We start from the raw sequence: 15198 nt of genomic DNA, 5'->3' as shown, positions 1-15198 counted from the left end.
CTCATTTCTTTTGTCTCTTATAGAGGATTCAGAAATTCAGAGATTGATAACAGAAGTAGAAGCATGTATATGTGGGCTTCCAGCAGTAAGTGGAAACAGAAATATTCAAGTTGAAATAGCACTGGCTATGCAACCATTGAGAAGTGAAAATGCTCAGTTACGAAGGTAATTGCTCTTCGAATATTTTTGTGTGTAAGTAAAGATGTCCCATAGTTAGAATGAAGGTGCCTAATGGAAAAAACTAGGACTTCATAAGAAAAATTGATTTGCTGTCTTAACTGTATTCCACTTTTTTCCAAAGATTTCTAGGATTTTCTAACTAACTTTTCCATTACTTCTGCCTACTAATACCTATTTTCTTCCACCTTTTTTAAACTTCTGTCACCTGGTTTAGTGTATAGACAAGATAATTATTCTACTGTAACATATGTCTAAATCTCAGAGGCATAGTACAGAAATGTTTAGTTCTCCCTCACTGCAAGACATCGTGGGTCACTGGAGATCTTTTTCATCTTTTGACTCAGGATCTAGGTTCCTTTTACCTCATGAAACCAAAGTGTCAGTGTGTGTTTTCTAGGAAAAAGAGAATATGGATATAGCCATGGGGCATTCTTATATGCCATGGACCACTTAATATTTTGTAGGCTAAAACAAGGTACATGGCTCTTCCTAACATAATGTTCGAGGCACATAATTTTTCCAGACTTCCATATTCCTCGAAAGGAAGGTAGAACCTGATATGAGTAAGTATGTAACCCTATCACATTTAAACATAGGGGGAAAAATTCATTTAAATTCTTGGATTTATTTTTATTTTTGGCCATCTTAACATTTTGGAATAATTGTTTAAGAAAGATGTAAATCAGGGATCTTATCTCAAAATGTAGAAGAAATCACCCATATATTAATAATATCCTAACTTTGAATCTTTTGGTGATGACCATCAGGGCCAATACTCCAGTATCTATTAATGTACTTCACAGAGAATTAGAGTACATTTACTTCCAGGTGCTTCTGCAACACTACAATGTGAATGTGTCCTGAGTGTTACAGTTGCAGGAGCTTTAATCATTGTATAAGATGGGATTTTAGGGACCTGCACAGATTTTTTAAGAAACTGGAAAGCAAAAAAAATAGGATTTTTGGTTGGAGAGTAGCTTAATTTTATTGATTGGATACTAAACAAGCGCGATACCTAGTGAGATTTACTTTCTTAGTGTTATTTTTCTAGAAATCTTGTGTGTATGTAAAATATCTGATACGTGATAGACTCGCCAAGTTTAAATTCTGTCATCAGTCCTGACATAAGAGATTCTATAACAATGTTAATTTTTCAAAACCAAGACTTAATAATAATGGTAATGAACAGCATCTACATTTAGGTCAGGCTATTGTCTTTTTAAAAAAATTTTTTTACTTTTAGTTATACATGGACACAATATTTTTATGTGGTGCTGAGGGTCAAACTCGTGCCTCACAAGTATGAGGCAAGCGCTCTGCCAATGAACCACAACCGCAGCCTGGGGCTATTGTCCTTTATATGTGTCATCTCTAAATCTTCACAGTGTTCTATGAGTAGATATTGCTATTCTCATTTATACATGGGGAAATCAAAGCAAACGGTATGTAATTTGCTCAAGATCACATAGCTAAGAAATGTTGAATTCTTGTTGGAATCAAGACTCAAATCCAAGGCAATTAGGTTTTAGAGAGAAGAATTCTAACTTATTGACTTATATATTGTCTCCACTAGGAAATAGAGATTCATTTACCTATCACTATTTAGGTGTATTATTTGAAACGAAAGAGTCATACTATAAGCCAGTCAAAATAAACATGCATATTATTTAAAGCAATGATTATCAAAGGATTGTTTTCTTAAGCATACTGTAAGTTAATCTCAGAATATTATGTATTTTAACATTGTCACCATGGAAATATCAGTAATTCTTATTTATTTTTGTTCCTTAGAGCACTTTATAAATCTACTATTTTGCTAATTTATAAGCTACTCAAGGAAATGAGGCTTCTTATTTTATTGGCTGCCAATTATTTTTAATTTTTTAAAAAAGATATTAAGCTAATTGATGACTAATCTAATTCTTTAGACTTGGTACTAGAGCTTTTTAGGCCTTCTTTCCTTAAAGGGCAATGACTATATAGAATGTTCTTGACACTGTTGTTCACTTGACCTTTTCAAAGATAAAATTACTGAAAAATGAAGGATTGGTCAGATATTTAATTTGCTCCTTTTAGCAGATATGCTCCTGTTAGCAGAATGAGGTTTCAAGTAGCAATGTAGGGATTTTTGTGCTGCTTCATAATCTTTATTTGGAATCATTCATAATTACAAATAAAACTAGAATGTATAAGCTCATTCAGAAATGATTTTCAATCAAAAAAATTTTTTATGTTTAGACATTTGGGAAACAACATGTTTTTTTGTAGACCGAAGTGACTCCCCCATCCCCAACTCCCAGAACTTTCTCTAAGTTTATTGACATCTTGTGGTTAAAAAAAAAAAAAAAAAAGCATTGTTTCTATGGAATCTTGGCATTTTTTGCATTTTGAATTGGACAGTTTTTATGTGAGACATGGAACAGTTGTCCAATTTTTAGCTTTCCTGGTCCCCACCCATAAAATATCTGTAGAGCCCCTTTTATTTTGACCGCTAAAACCCTGGCACATTCCCAAATATCTTGGGTGGGAGCTGGAGGTAGGATATTACTTATTATTAAGTACTGTCACACTAGGAAATGCCTTAATATTTATAAGGCAACTTAGATTTTAAGACCACTTCCTGAATGTAAACTCAAATAGAAGACCACCAGTAGGCTCACACAGAACAAAAAAATGATAGGTGGCATTAAGATTTTCTTGTCTTTATAATTTGACAGATGGTAACATAATTCCTCCAGATGGGAGCTAGTAGAAGAAGAATACATTTGTTTAATTTTTTTTTTAATTTCACTTTATTTTTTTATTTAGAAGAGGTAATGGGAGAGCCCATGAGTTAAGATTTAGACTATACTAAATGTGTCATTTAGACCATCTGGAGATATGTGTAAGTCTGGAGCACAGTAACAAGATCTAGAATTGAAATGTAGACTTAGAAGTAATTCACTGAACACATTTTTATTGAGCTTTTACTATGGATCTAGCACTTTTATAGATACTGGAGACAACTGTAATAATAGCATGTAATTTGTTATCAGCATATAAATGGTAAATTCACCAAAAAGGTATAGAATGACAACACAGCAAAGAATGAATTGCTGGGTGATAATAGCTTAGACTGGAAGACCAGAGCAAGAGAAACCTGTGAAAGAGGCCTGAGAAGGAGCAACAAGGGAAATAGTGGGAAAGCTAAGAGAGTAATGTCATAAAAGTCAGGAAAAGATAAAAAATTATAGGAGAGATCCGTATATGACATTCAAAATAAACTACTAGAATAAATGATAAAAGAAAACCTTAGTTACCTTGAGTTGGGAAAGATTTTTTAAAACAGAGAAAGGAAAAAGTACATACATTGGACTTCACTAAAATTAAAACTTTTGCTCTTCAAAAGGTACTAAAAACGAAGAGGTAAGCAACAAATTGAGAGAAAGTATTTGTAAAACACTTAACAAAGAACTTGAATCTAGAAGTATAAGAACTATCAGAACTCGATAATAAAACTATCAGTTTTTAAATATCTGGTTTAAAAATGGGTAAAATATTTGAACAGACTCTATACCAAAGAAGATATATGAATATCAAATAAGAACATGAAAAGATGCAGGAGGATCGAGAGTTCAAAGCCAGCCTCAGCAACGGCAAAGCACTAAGCAACTCAGTGAGACCCTGTCTCTAAATAAAATACAAAATAGAGCTAGAGATGTGGCTTAAGTGATTGAGTGCCCCTGAGTTCAATCCCTGCTACCTGCCCTCCTCCCAAAAAAAGATGATTATCATCATTAATCACTAGGAAAATGCAAATTAAAACCATGATGAGATACCAGGCACACCCATTGGGATGACAAAAATTCAGAACATCATACCAGGTGTTAGTGAGCTTGTGGAAGAACTGGAACTTTCACGTTGTATGTAGGAAGGTAAATGGTATTTTTTTTCCAACTACTTTGGAAAACAATTTGGCAGTTTCTTGGAAATTAAAATATACCTACGTTTGATCCAACAATTCCATCCCTAAATGTTTCTCAAGACAAGTGAAAGTTATCCTTACAAACTTGTTCATGAATATTCAGAGGAAACAACCCCAGTGTCTATCAACAGGTGAATGGATAAACAGATGGTGGTATGTCCATACGATAGAATACTACTCAACAGTAAAAAGGAAGGAATTGTTGATACATGGAACAGAATGGTTGAATCTCAAAATCATCATGCTGAGTAAATAACCAGGTATAAGAATACACATTGTATGTTGATTCCATTTATATGAAATTCTGGAAAATGCAAAATTAATCTATAAATCTTGTCTAGAAAGGGGAGGTTATGAAAAAGGACATGAGAAAACTTGAGGGTGGTGAATATTTAAATTGTGATGGTTTCATCACATATGTCAAAATGTATAAAATTTTATACTCTGGCAGTTTATCAGAGGTCAGTTTTATATCAATAAACCTATGTAAAAATGAGTAAATTGAAAAAATTTGCCTAAATATCAGCAGTTTTACCTTTTCTTTGTTAAAATCAAGTATATTTAATTTAACACATAATATTTTGCAATAGCATGTGTAATACCCATTTTTAGAAGATTATTTTGGGTTATTTTTTCATATATCACTTTTTATAGAAAAATTACTTTTTAAAAGTCTAACCCTGAAAGCAGGGAAGAAGAGAGTAGCTGGTGATGTGGCAGTTAAGCTGGCTGAAGTGTTTTCACTTCTAGTGTGGAAAGAGTTGCATTGTGCTTGCATCTCAAGCATAGCAATGGGCCAAGTGGGAGAAGCTGCAGACACAGAACTAAAGGGAAGAGGATAGAAACAGGGTCCTTGAGAGTATAAAGGGAGATGGCATTTTGGGTGCAGGTGAGACTTCTCTTCATCTGAGGCCAGAGGGAAGAACTGAGGGTTAATATGCATGCAGAGGGCTGGGGATGTGGCTCAAGCGGTAGCGCGCTCGCCTGGCATGCGTGCGGCCCGGGTTCGATCCTCAGCACTACATACAAACAAAGATGTTGTGTCCGCCGAGAACTAAAAAATATTAAAAATTCTCTCTCTCTCTCTCTCCCCTCTCTCACTCTCTCTTTAAAAAAAAATAATATGCATGCAGATAAAGTCAGTCTCAAACCATATTATTTTTAGTGAAAATAGGAAAGTATCCTGTTGAGAGAAGGAGGGTAAGGATGAAAGGCTTGTAATGAATGACGAATTGACTGTGTTTGGGAAAAGAAGAATATGACCAGGTACATACAAAAAGATTGTCAACAAAGCTTCTCTTATACACTTGGTGTGTAAGAGGGCCTTGGCACTTGCTGATTTTCTGAAAGATACTGAAAGGAGCATTCTGTATGTTCTGGGTCACCAGTCTATGTTGCCTTTTCTAGTTCTATACTCTTTGTTATAAAGGGAAAATCTTTTTAGAAAATCAGAATTCTGTTGTTTTACACTTTGTGGTTTTTCACTTTATCATTAATGTGTTTGGGATATCTTTCCATATCAGTGTATATGGATATCTTCTTATTCTTAATGCCTGTGCATTAATATTTCACTCTATGTATATACCATAATTATGTACATTGTGTTTCCAACTTGTCATTATTAAATAATGCATATTTCTTTATATATACAAGGTTTTAGATGCTTTTGCACATGTACAGCTATTTCTGAGGACAGATAACCTAGAAGTAGAATTATTTTGTCAAAGATTATGAACATTTTACATTTTGTTGAATATTGCCAAATTGTTATCTAAAGTGACTCTCATCATTTGAGATAATTAATTTCCCTATACTGTCACCAACAAAGTGTTATTTCTTTTTATTTCTATCAATCCTATGATCAAAATATATTTCCTTGTTTTAAATTTGCAGATTGAGCAGTTTTCAAGTATTTATAGACCATTTCTATTTCTTATGTGAATGGCCTATTCTGTCCTTTGTTACATTTTACTAGGTTGACTTCTATATTTGTAGAACCTTTTTAAATTTTGTGTACCCTTTCCCCATCATATATATGGTAGGAATTTTTTTTCCAAGCCTTCAATTCTAGAATAAGCTTCAAATTTTGATGTACTTAAATCCTGTATTCTTTTCCTTGATGGTTGCTGGATTTTGAGTCTTGCTAAGGAATGCCTTTCTCACTTAAAGATTGTTTAGATTTCTCTCCTAAAACTCCATTGTTGGGCTTTGTTGTTTGTATATTTTGTATTTAATACACATGAGTGATAATGAGGTAGGGGTACTATCATTTTAGATTCAATAACAAAAATAAATATTTTAATTCAGATATTTTCAAGGTAAGTTATTCTAGAAAGATGCTAGAGATAACTTCTTCTTCTTCTTCTTCTTTTTTTTTTTTAAAGCAGTGCCTTCTTAGAAGTAAACACTTTTGTATGTTCCTATTGGTGAAAAGTTACATGTTGTGAAGTTCATTTTGGGCAAGGTTGCTACTTGTTCACATTCTCATTAAATAGACATTAACTTTTCCATCTAATAAGGAAATTACTAGAAGCATATATTTCTGTTTCCCAATTTTGTCAATGTGTGACAAACATCAAGCAGAAAGTTATCTATTAGTAGTCAGTGGTCTGCAGGTATCTAGTTCATAGTGACTGATCTTTTAAAAAGTAGATGATTGACTATAGTAATGAAGATGCAGAGAAGGAAAGCAGAAAAAGAAAATAGCAATAAGGGATATAAGGGAAAATAATAGAACAACAACAAAAAAGAAAAGAAAGAGACAGTAGAAAATGGGGTGGGGGAGAAAGAAAGAAAAATTTAACATAATATTTTGCAATAGCATGTGTTAACACCCATTTTTAGAAGATTATCTTGGGTTATTTTTCCATATATCACTTTTTATAGAATAATTACTTTTTAAAAGTCTAACCCTGAAAACAGGGAAGAAGAGAGTAGCTGGTTATATGGCAGTTAAGCTGGCTGGAATTATCCCAGGCTCCTGGCAGTAGGGTATTTTTGTTGTTATTTTGCTCAGTATTTATCTTTTGTTTTGGAGGTGAGATGAACTTCCACTATTCTTTTTTTATTTTTCTGCTTAGCTTTTCTATTTTTTTATTTATATATGACAGTAGAATGCATTAGAATTCTTATAACACATAAAAAGCACAATTTTTTCATATCTCTGGTTGTATACAAAGTATATTCACATCAATTCATGTCTTCATACATGTACTTTGGATAATAATGATCATCACATTCCACCATCATTTATAACCCCGTGCCCCCTCCCTTCCCCTCCAACCCTCTGCCCTATCTAGAGTTTGTGTATTCCTCCCATGCTCCTGTTCCCTATCCCACTATGGAAATCCATATGCAACAAAATGAAATTAAACCCCTATCTCTCACATGCATAAAACTCAACTCAAAATGGGTCAAGGACTTAGGAATAAAACCAGAGACCCTGCATCTAATAGAAGAAAAAGTAGGCCCTAATCTCCATCATGTGGGATTAGGCCCCAACTTCCTTAATAAGACACCTGTGGCATAAGAATTAAAATCAAGAATCAATAAGTGGGATTGGGGGCTGGAGTTGTATCTCAGCGGTAGAACGCTTGCCTTGTATGCGTGAGGCGCTGGGTTTGATTCCCAGCACTACATATAAATAAGGAAATAAAATAAAGGTCCATCAGCAACTAAAAATAAAAAATAAAAAGTAAAACAAATGGAATGGACTCAAAGTTTCTTCTCAGCAAAAGAAACAATCTGTGAGGTGAATAGAGAGCCTTCATCTTGGGAGCAAATCTTTACTCCTCACACATCAGATAGAACACTAATCTCAAAAAGCTAAGCACCAAAAAAACAACCCAATCAATAAATGGGCCAAGGACCTGAAAAGACACTTCTCAGAAGATGATGTACAATTGATCAACAAATATATGAAAAAATGTTCATTATCCTATCAATTAGAGAAATGCAAATCAAAACCACTCTAAGATTTCATCTCACTCCAGTCAGAATGGCAGCTATTAGGCATACAAACAACAATAAGTGTTAGCAGGAAAAAGGTACACTCATACAGTGCTGGTGGGGGCTGAAAATTGGTGCAGCCAATTTGGAAAGCAGTTATGGAGATTTCTTGGAAAATTAGGAATGGAACCACCATTTGACCCAGCTATCCCTCTCCTCCATCTATACCCAAAGGCCTTAAAAACAGCATACTACAGGGACACAGCCACATCAATGTTTCTAGCAGCACAATTCACAATAGCTAAACTGTGGGACCAACCTAGATGCCCTTCAATAAATGAATGGATTAAAAAAATGTGGCATATATACACAATGGAATATTACTCAGCAATAAAAGAGAATAAAATCATGGCATTTGTAGGTAAATGGATGTAGTTAGAGAAGATAATGCTAAGTGAAGTTAGCCAATCCCCAAAAAACAAATGCCAAACTTCCACTATTCTACTGAGTAGTTTTTGTATATCACTGTTTGGTCTTGTTTGCTTTTGTTTTTTTCTCAATTTTTTGTTGGTGCATTAGTATACGTAATTATAATGTTTACTGTTAAATGGGCTTGGATTCTTAATTTCATAGTTCTTCATTATTTCCTTTCAGACAATTGAGAATTTTGAACCAGCGACTCAGAGAACAAGAAAACACTCAAAAGACATCTGGCCCCGTGGAATGCAACCATGAATGTAGGTAAAAGAACTTTAAAACTATTAAAATCTTAGTGGCTCTGGAAATGCTGATTTAAAAAAAATAAATTAGTTTGTCCAGTGGATTTTCTTTGTTTTCAATCAACTTAAAAATAGGTATGGTGCTCCATATTAAAATAGAAAATAGTGCAGGAAAATAAAAGATTAATGTGCTGTCTACATCCCAATAATACACCTCTACTAAAGGTGTATATTGTGCCAAGCACAATAAAATTATATATGTACTTTCAAATTTTTAAAAATTGAGTGTGTGCTTTATGTAGTCTTTCAAAGCTAACATTTAATCATTTTATACATAGTGAACATTTTTCCTATAAAATACATAAATTTTTTTTTTCTTTGTTAACTTATTTTCTGCTTATGTGGCTCTACCATAATATATTGAAGATCTTCTGGAAGACATCTGAATACTTCACCCCTTTTCCTCAAAGCAAACAACAATGCAATGAAAATTCTTCTTTTTTTTAATATTTATTTTTGTAGTTGTAGTTGGACACAATGCCTTTATTTTATTTATTTATTTGTTTTTTTGTGGTGCTGAGGATTGAACCCAGGGCCTTGCACATGCTAGACGAGCGCTCTGCTGCTGAGCCACAACCCCAGCCCCTGAAAGATTCTTATCTTTATACAAATATGTGAGCATTTTGCAAGATAGATTTATAATAATAGAACTGATGAGCCAAATAGTATACGCAATCGCAATTTTAACAAATATCACTAAATTATCCTTATGTTGTTTTGAGACAGAGTCTAATTATATTGTTTAGGCTGGTTTCTTAAAGTCCCAAGCTTAAGAGATTGCCCTCCTTAGCCTCCTCAGTAGCTGGGACTACAGGCACAAGCCACCAAATTGTCCTTATGGGTCACAGGTTAATAGAGAAATAAAAACTAATAGTATTAGAAGGGAAAAAAATGAGACTTATTATTATTATTGCCTGCTGTGGTTATATGCTACATTGTTTGTGCTACAAACCTGTGCTACATTTTGTGCTACATTTCCTTTCTTGCAGTAGTCAATGAAAAATATTTGTGATTGATGAAGAACTATGCAGTTTAGATTATTTTCATAGGGTATAAATGAAAAGTTGTAGAATCTCTTGCCTAAATATCGAGGTTTTTTTTAAATAAATGACAGCAGAATGCATTACAATTCTTAATATACGTATATAGCACAATTTTTCATATCTCTGATTGTATATAAAGTATGTTGACACCAATTCGTGTCTTCGTACATGCACTTTGGATAATGATGTTTATCACATTCCACCATCCTTGCAAGTCCCCTTCTCCTCCCTTTCCCTCCCACCTCTCTGCCCTATGGTTTTTTGTTTGTTTTTGTTTTTTTGTTTTCCTGATGAATATAATTGAGGATGAAAAAGCAATGAAAGTTTGGAACTGAAAATTTTTATGTCAACAGTGCCTATTAGAATAGGTTTTGTGTGTGCGTGTATGTGTGGATGTGTGGTCTGGGAATTGAACCCATGGCCTTGTACATGCAAGGCAAGCACTCTACCAACTGTGCTATGTCACCATCCCCTATTATAATAGTTATTACCAGCTCTCATTTTAGATAGAACCTTATCATTTCTATTTTTTTCCTTTCCTATCCCTCCTCCCTCCCCAAGGGTCCCTTTCCTCTACTATCTTCCTTAGATTTTTTTTTATTTGTTCTTTTTAGATACACATGACAGAAGAGTGTATTTTGACATATTATACCTATGTGGAGTATAACTTATTCTAATTAGGATCCCATTCTTGTGGTTGTACATAATGTGAAGTTTCAGTGGTAATGTATTCATAAGTGAACATGGGAAAGTAAAGTCCAATTCATTCTATGTTTTTCTTTTTACCATCCTCCTTCCTCCCTTCATTCCCCTTTGTCTAATCCAGTGAACTTTATTCTTACTTTCCCCCTTGATGTGTTTCAGTGTCCACATATCAGAACATTTGGCCTTTGGATTTTTTGGGATTGGATTATTCCACTTAGATTGATAGTCTATAGTTTCATCTATTTACTGCAAAAGTCATTCTTTTTATGGCTGAGTAATATTCCATTGTGTATATATACCACATTTTCTTTTCACATTATCTCTTCATCTGTTGTAGGGCACCTAGGTTGGTTCCATAGCTTAGCTATTGTGAACTGAGCTGCTATTAACATTATTGTGGCTGCATCACTGTAGTATGCTGATTTTAAGTCTTTTGGATATAATGCTGAGGAGTGGGATAACTGGTTCAAATGGTGGTTCCATTCCAAGTTTTTGAGGAGTCTCCATACCGCTTTTCCATAGTGGTTGCACCAACTTGCAGTTCCATTAGCAATGTATGACTGTACCTTCTCCCCACATCCTTGCCAACATTTACTGTTACTTGTATTCTTTATAATTTTTATTCTGACTGTTGCGAGATGAAATCTCAGTGTAGTTTTAATTTGCATTTCTCTAATTGCTAGAAATATTGAACACTTTTTTATTTATTTGTTAATCATTTGTATTCTGTGAAGTGCCTGTTGAGTTCCTTTGCCAATTTATTAATTAGGTTCTTGTTGTTGTTGTTGTTGTTGTTGTTGTTATACTTTTTGATTTCTTTATATATATCCTGAGGATTAATTCAGGTAGGCTCTCCATGTTCTTGTTTCCTTTGCTATGAAGTTATTAATTGAGAACTTTCAAAATAATGTTCTCAGGACAAAGTCTGATGTAAATGCAGATGTCACAGAGGAACAGATAAAATTTTCTCCAAAAATTCTTTTTCGATTTCTGAACAGCAGAATACATTCAAAAAGCATCAAGAAAATGGGGAATTTGTTTTTTGCAATATATGACATGAGCTTAATTTTCTTAATATATTAATATCTCTTACAAAGCAATAAGAAAAATATGTGCATTCAGCAGAACAAGTATATCATGAAAGTATTTGTCTTCATGAGAGTAACTTCAGATAGATCATTCTGGTTCTACTGTGAACAAAATGTGGGGGATAAAGGAAGGTGAAAGGGAAGGTCATGAATGGAAATGGGGAGATCAGTGGTTGTCATTCTAAGTAGTAGCTTCTCTCTTTTTATTCTCTTATTCATTTACTTTATTGGGTTGTTTTTGTTTCTCTTTTCTTTTGAGTTATATTTACTTGTTTAGTACTAGCTTCATGAGATCAGGGACCATGTCCATGTTATTTACTGTTGTGTACCCAGATTCTAATATAGTGTCTCATACATGGTAAACATTGACTGAAGCTTGTGTTTGCTAAATGAAACGGTACCATGTACTTCTGTAGTTTTTAAGAAAAAGAATATGATAAGTCTATGTGCTGATACCTAATAGTCTTATGGTGGGGAAAAGGCAGTGTTAGAAACTGGGTATAGTATAATTCTTTTATATTTAAATATATGTATAATTTTATATAAGATTATATACTATTCACAAAAGGTTTTTAAGAAAGATAGCCAAAATTAATAATGATGCCTCTGGGAGAAGAGTCAGGTAGGGAAAAAGAGAGATACTTCTTTGGAATCATTAGGTATTATCTATTGGTATCTTGTGGCATTTCAATTTTTTATTTTGTGCATGTATTTTTCTTTAATTTAAAAAGGTAAAAATAATTTAATGCACATAATTTCAATTGAAGAAGAAAGACATGATTTTTACCAATCAATTTTTAAAAATACATTTGGTATTTATATAGAACTGCTTATACACATCATTATTAAGCAAAATCAGTAAATTCCAGGCCTTTTTCTAAAAACAAATCTTTTCCATGTTTGTATTTTTAAAATTGAGAAAGAACTGTTCAATCTATTTTGTCTTACAGTGTATTCCCTTCAATCATTGAACACGTCACTGCAAAATCAATTGCAGGAGTCACTGAAGAGTCAGGAATTACTACAGAGTAAAAATGAAGAGCTCTTAAAAGTGATTGAAAATCAGAAAGATGAAAACAAAAAATTTGCTAGTATATTTAAAGACAAAGAGCAAACACTTCTTGAAAATAAACAGCAATTTGACATTGAGATAACAAGAATAAAAATTGGTATGTATTTAGGCTATTGTTATACTCAGATTTTTTAGAAAGGAATGAGAAACTGAAACTTTTGTTGTTTTAGAATTGGAGGAAGCCTTGGTCAATGTGAAAAATTCCCGGTTTAAGTTAGAAACTACTGAAAAGGAAAATCAGATATTGGGAATAACACTGCGTCAGCGTGATGCTGAAGTGACTCGGCTGAGAGAATTAACCAGGTAAAATTGCCTTTCTTTAACTAACCTAGGCCTCTTATTTGATGTATTATAAACTTCAAAATAATGTCAAACCTGCCCTTTTTTCCTTATCATTTTCTCTTATTTTTTCAATTTTTTTGCTAATTTCTAATTTTTTCTTCCTGTTCCAATTATGGTAGTTTAGAAATTCCAAACCTGGGCAAATGCTTTTTTAGACTCTGTAAGTCTAGGTAATGAGCTCTGATGAGAGGCTAACAACCTGTATAGCAAAGTGGTAAGCTCCCTGGCTGTGAAGCCAAAGACCCGAATGAAATCTTAGTTCTGCCACATATTAGTTGATGACTTTGAGCTCATTGTTTAAACTTTCTCACCCTCTCTTGTAAAGTAGGGACATAGATAGGGTTGGGAGAAACCCAGAAACTAATTCATGAAAAGCAGTTAGCATGGTAAGCCCTTATGCCATATGATCTTGGGTAACTCATTTATACTCTTTGAGCTTCATTTTCTTCATTTTGACAATAAAATGAGGACTTTGTCAGTGGCTCCTAAGATCCTTCATTTCCTAGCAGATAAATAAAATTACTAAATTTTTCTTTTGAGACATTTGCTAACATTGGATTTTTAACTGTTTAAAGTCCCAGAAGAGAGGTTATTTTAGGCCAGAAAATCATCAGGTATGACCATGTCTTTGAATGATCTTAGAAATTTATATTTCCAAATATAAGATAATTTTGAATATAAAACAGTATGTATTGTATTCCCAATTAACAGACCCACTTTGAATTATAAACTTTTAGAAAAATAGATTAAATAGTAATGTATGCATATACGTATGTATGTGCATACACATGTATAGTCTAATATTTGAATTTTTAAACTTCTAAAATTTATAATCTGTTAATACAGAAATACTGCTTTTTTTTCCTACATTTATTTCATAGGATAATTTCATTAAAGCCTTTTTTTAAAAAAATATTTTTTAGTTGTCAATGGACGTTTATTTTATTTATGTATATGTGGTGCCGAGAATCCAACCCACTGCCTCACACATGGTAGGCAAGCACTCTACCACTGAGCCATAACCCCAGCCCCTCATTAAAGCTTATTTATTTATTTATTTGGTTGTGGCTGGACGCAACATCTTTATTTAATTAATTAATTTATTTATTTATTTATTTATTTATTTATTTATTTTTAATGTATTTTTAGTTGTAGGCAGACACGATACCTTTATTTTATTTATTTATTTTTACGTGGCACTGAGGATCGTACCCAGAGCCTCACACGTGCCAGGCGAGCATTCCACAAGAGCCACAACCCCAGCCCTCATTATAGATTTTAATAGTTGGAAAAACAAAAGACATTTCTTGTGTCTATGTGGAATTATAATTCATTAGGCCCTGGCCAGTTTTCTAAATGCTAGCCTGTACAATTTTTCTTCAAAGTAAAGTAAGAAATTAATGAAGTACATTGATATTTTTCAAAGTCTTCTCTTTCCCATATATGTTATTTTGATTTGTCCTCATTTATGGAGGGAACTTTTAATATCTGCATTTTCACAGATGGGGAAACCAAGGGCCTGCAAATTAAAGTATTAATCGAAAGTTAATAAGCTGGGATTTGAACATTTTATTTCTCTTTTTATATATGGCTTGGTTTTAGCTAAAATAGTATACATTTTCTGGTAACAACTCTATGCCTAATTTAATCTAAGTAATCCTTAGTATTTTTTACCTGAGAGATAAATGGATGATGGATGGATTTATTTACTTATTCATCAAACATTTTTTACATATTATATTCCAAATATATATGTGTGAAACACACTTAAAATATTTAATTATTTCAGTTGTTAAATATTCATGTCATCAAGCAAAAAGCTTTTTCTAGTGATTTAAATAAATATAAAGGGGAGATACATTTTTTAAGGATAAATTTGACTAAATACTATTCAACATGTGTAGCTCATTTACCTAGAAAATTGATAATAAGCCAGATGAGGTGGTGCATGCCTGTAATCCCGTGACTACAGAGGCTTAGACATGAGGATTAAAAGTTAAAGACCAGTCTCAGCAACTTAGTGAAACCATAAGCAACTTTATGAGATTCTGTTTCAAAGAATACAAAGGGCTGGCCA

The 15198-nt window shown here is 33.1% G+C and overlaps 1 protein-coding gene across 2 annotated transcripts in view; it reads left to right on the top strand.

Moving 5' to 3' along the window:
- The window catches only part of CCDC14 (coiled-coil domain containing 14), a 59730-nt gene that overhangs the window by 31498 nt on the left and 13034 nt on the right, over window positions 1–15198 (top strand). For both annotated transcript variants that reach the window (XM_081301766.1, XM_081301765.1), the window contains exons 9-12: window positions 24–165; window positions 8747–8829; window positions 12658–12876; window positions 12950–13082. In XM_081301766.1, the coding sequence (XP_081157892.1) occupies window positions 24–165; window positions 8747–8829; window positions 12658–12876; window positions 12950–13082 (577 nt within the window). The remainder of the gene's footprint in view (window positions 1–23; window positions 166–8746; window positions 8830–12657; window positions 12877–12949; window positions 13083–15198) is intronic.

This window comes from Spermophilus citellus (genome assembly GCF_964194105.1).
Source record: "Spermophilus citellus genome assembly, chromosome: 7".
NCBI lineage: Eukaryota > Metazoa > Chordata > Mammalia > Rodentia > Sciuridae > Spermophilus > Spermophilus citellus.
Note: the sequence above shows the minus strand (reverse complement) of the source record. Positions and strands in the feature narration are given on the sequence as shown.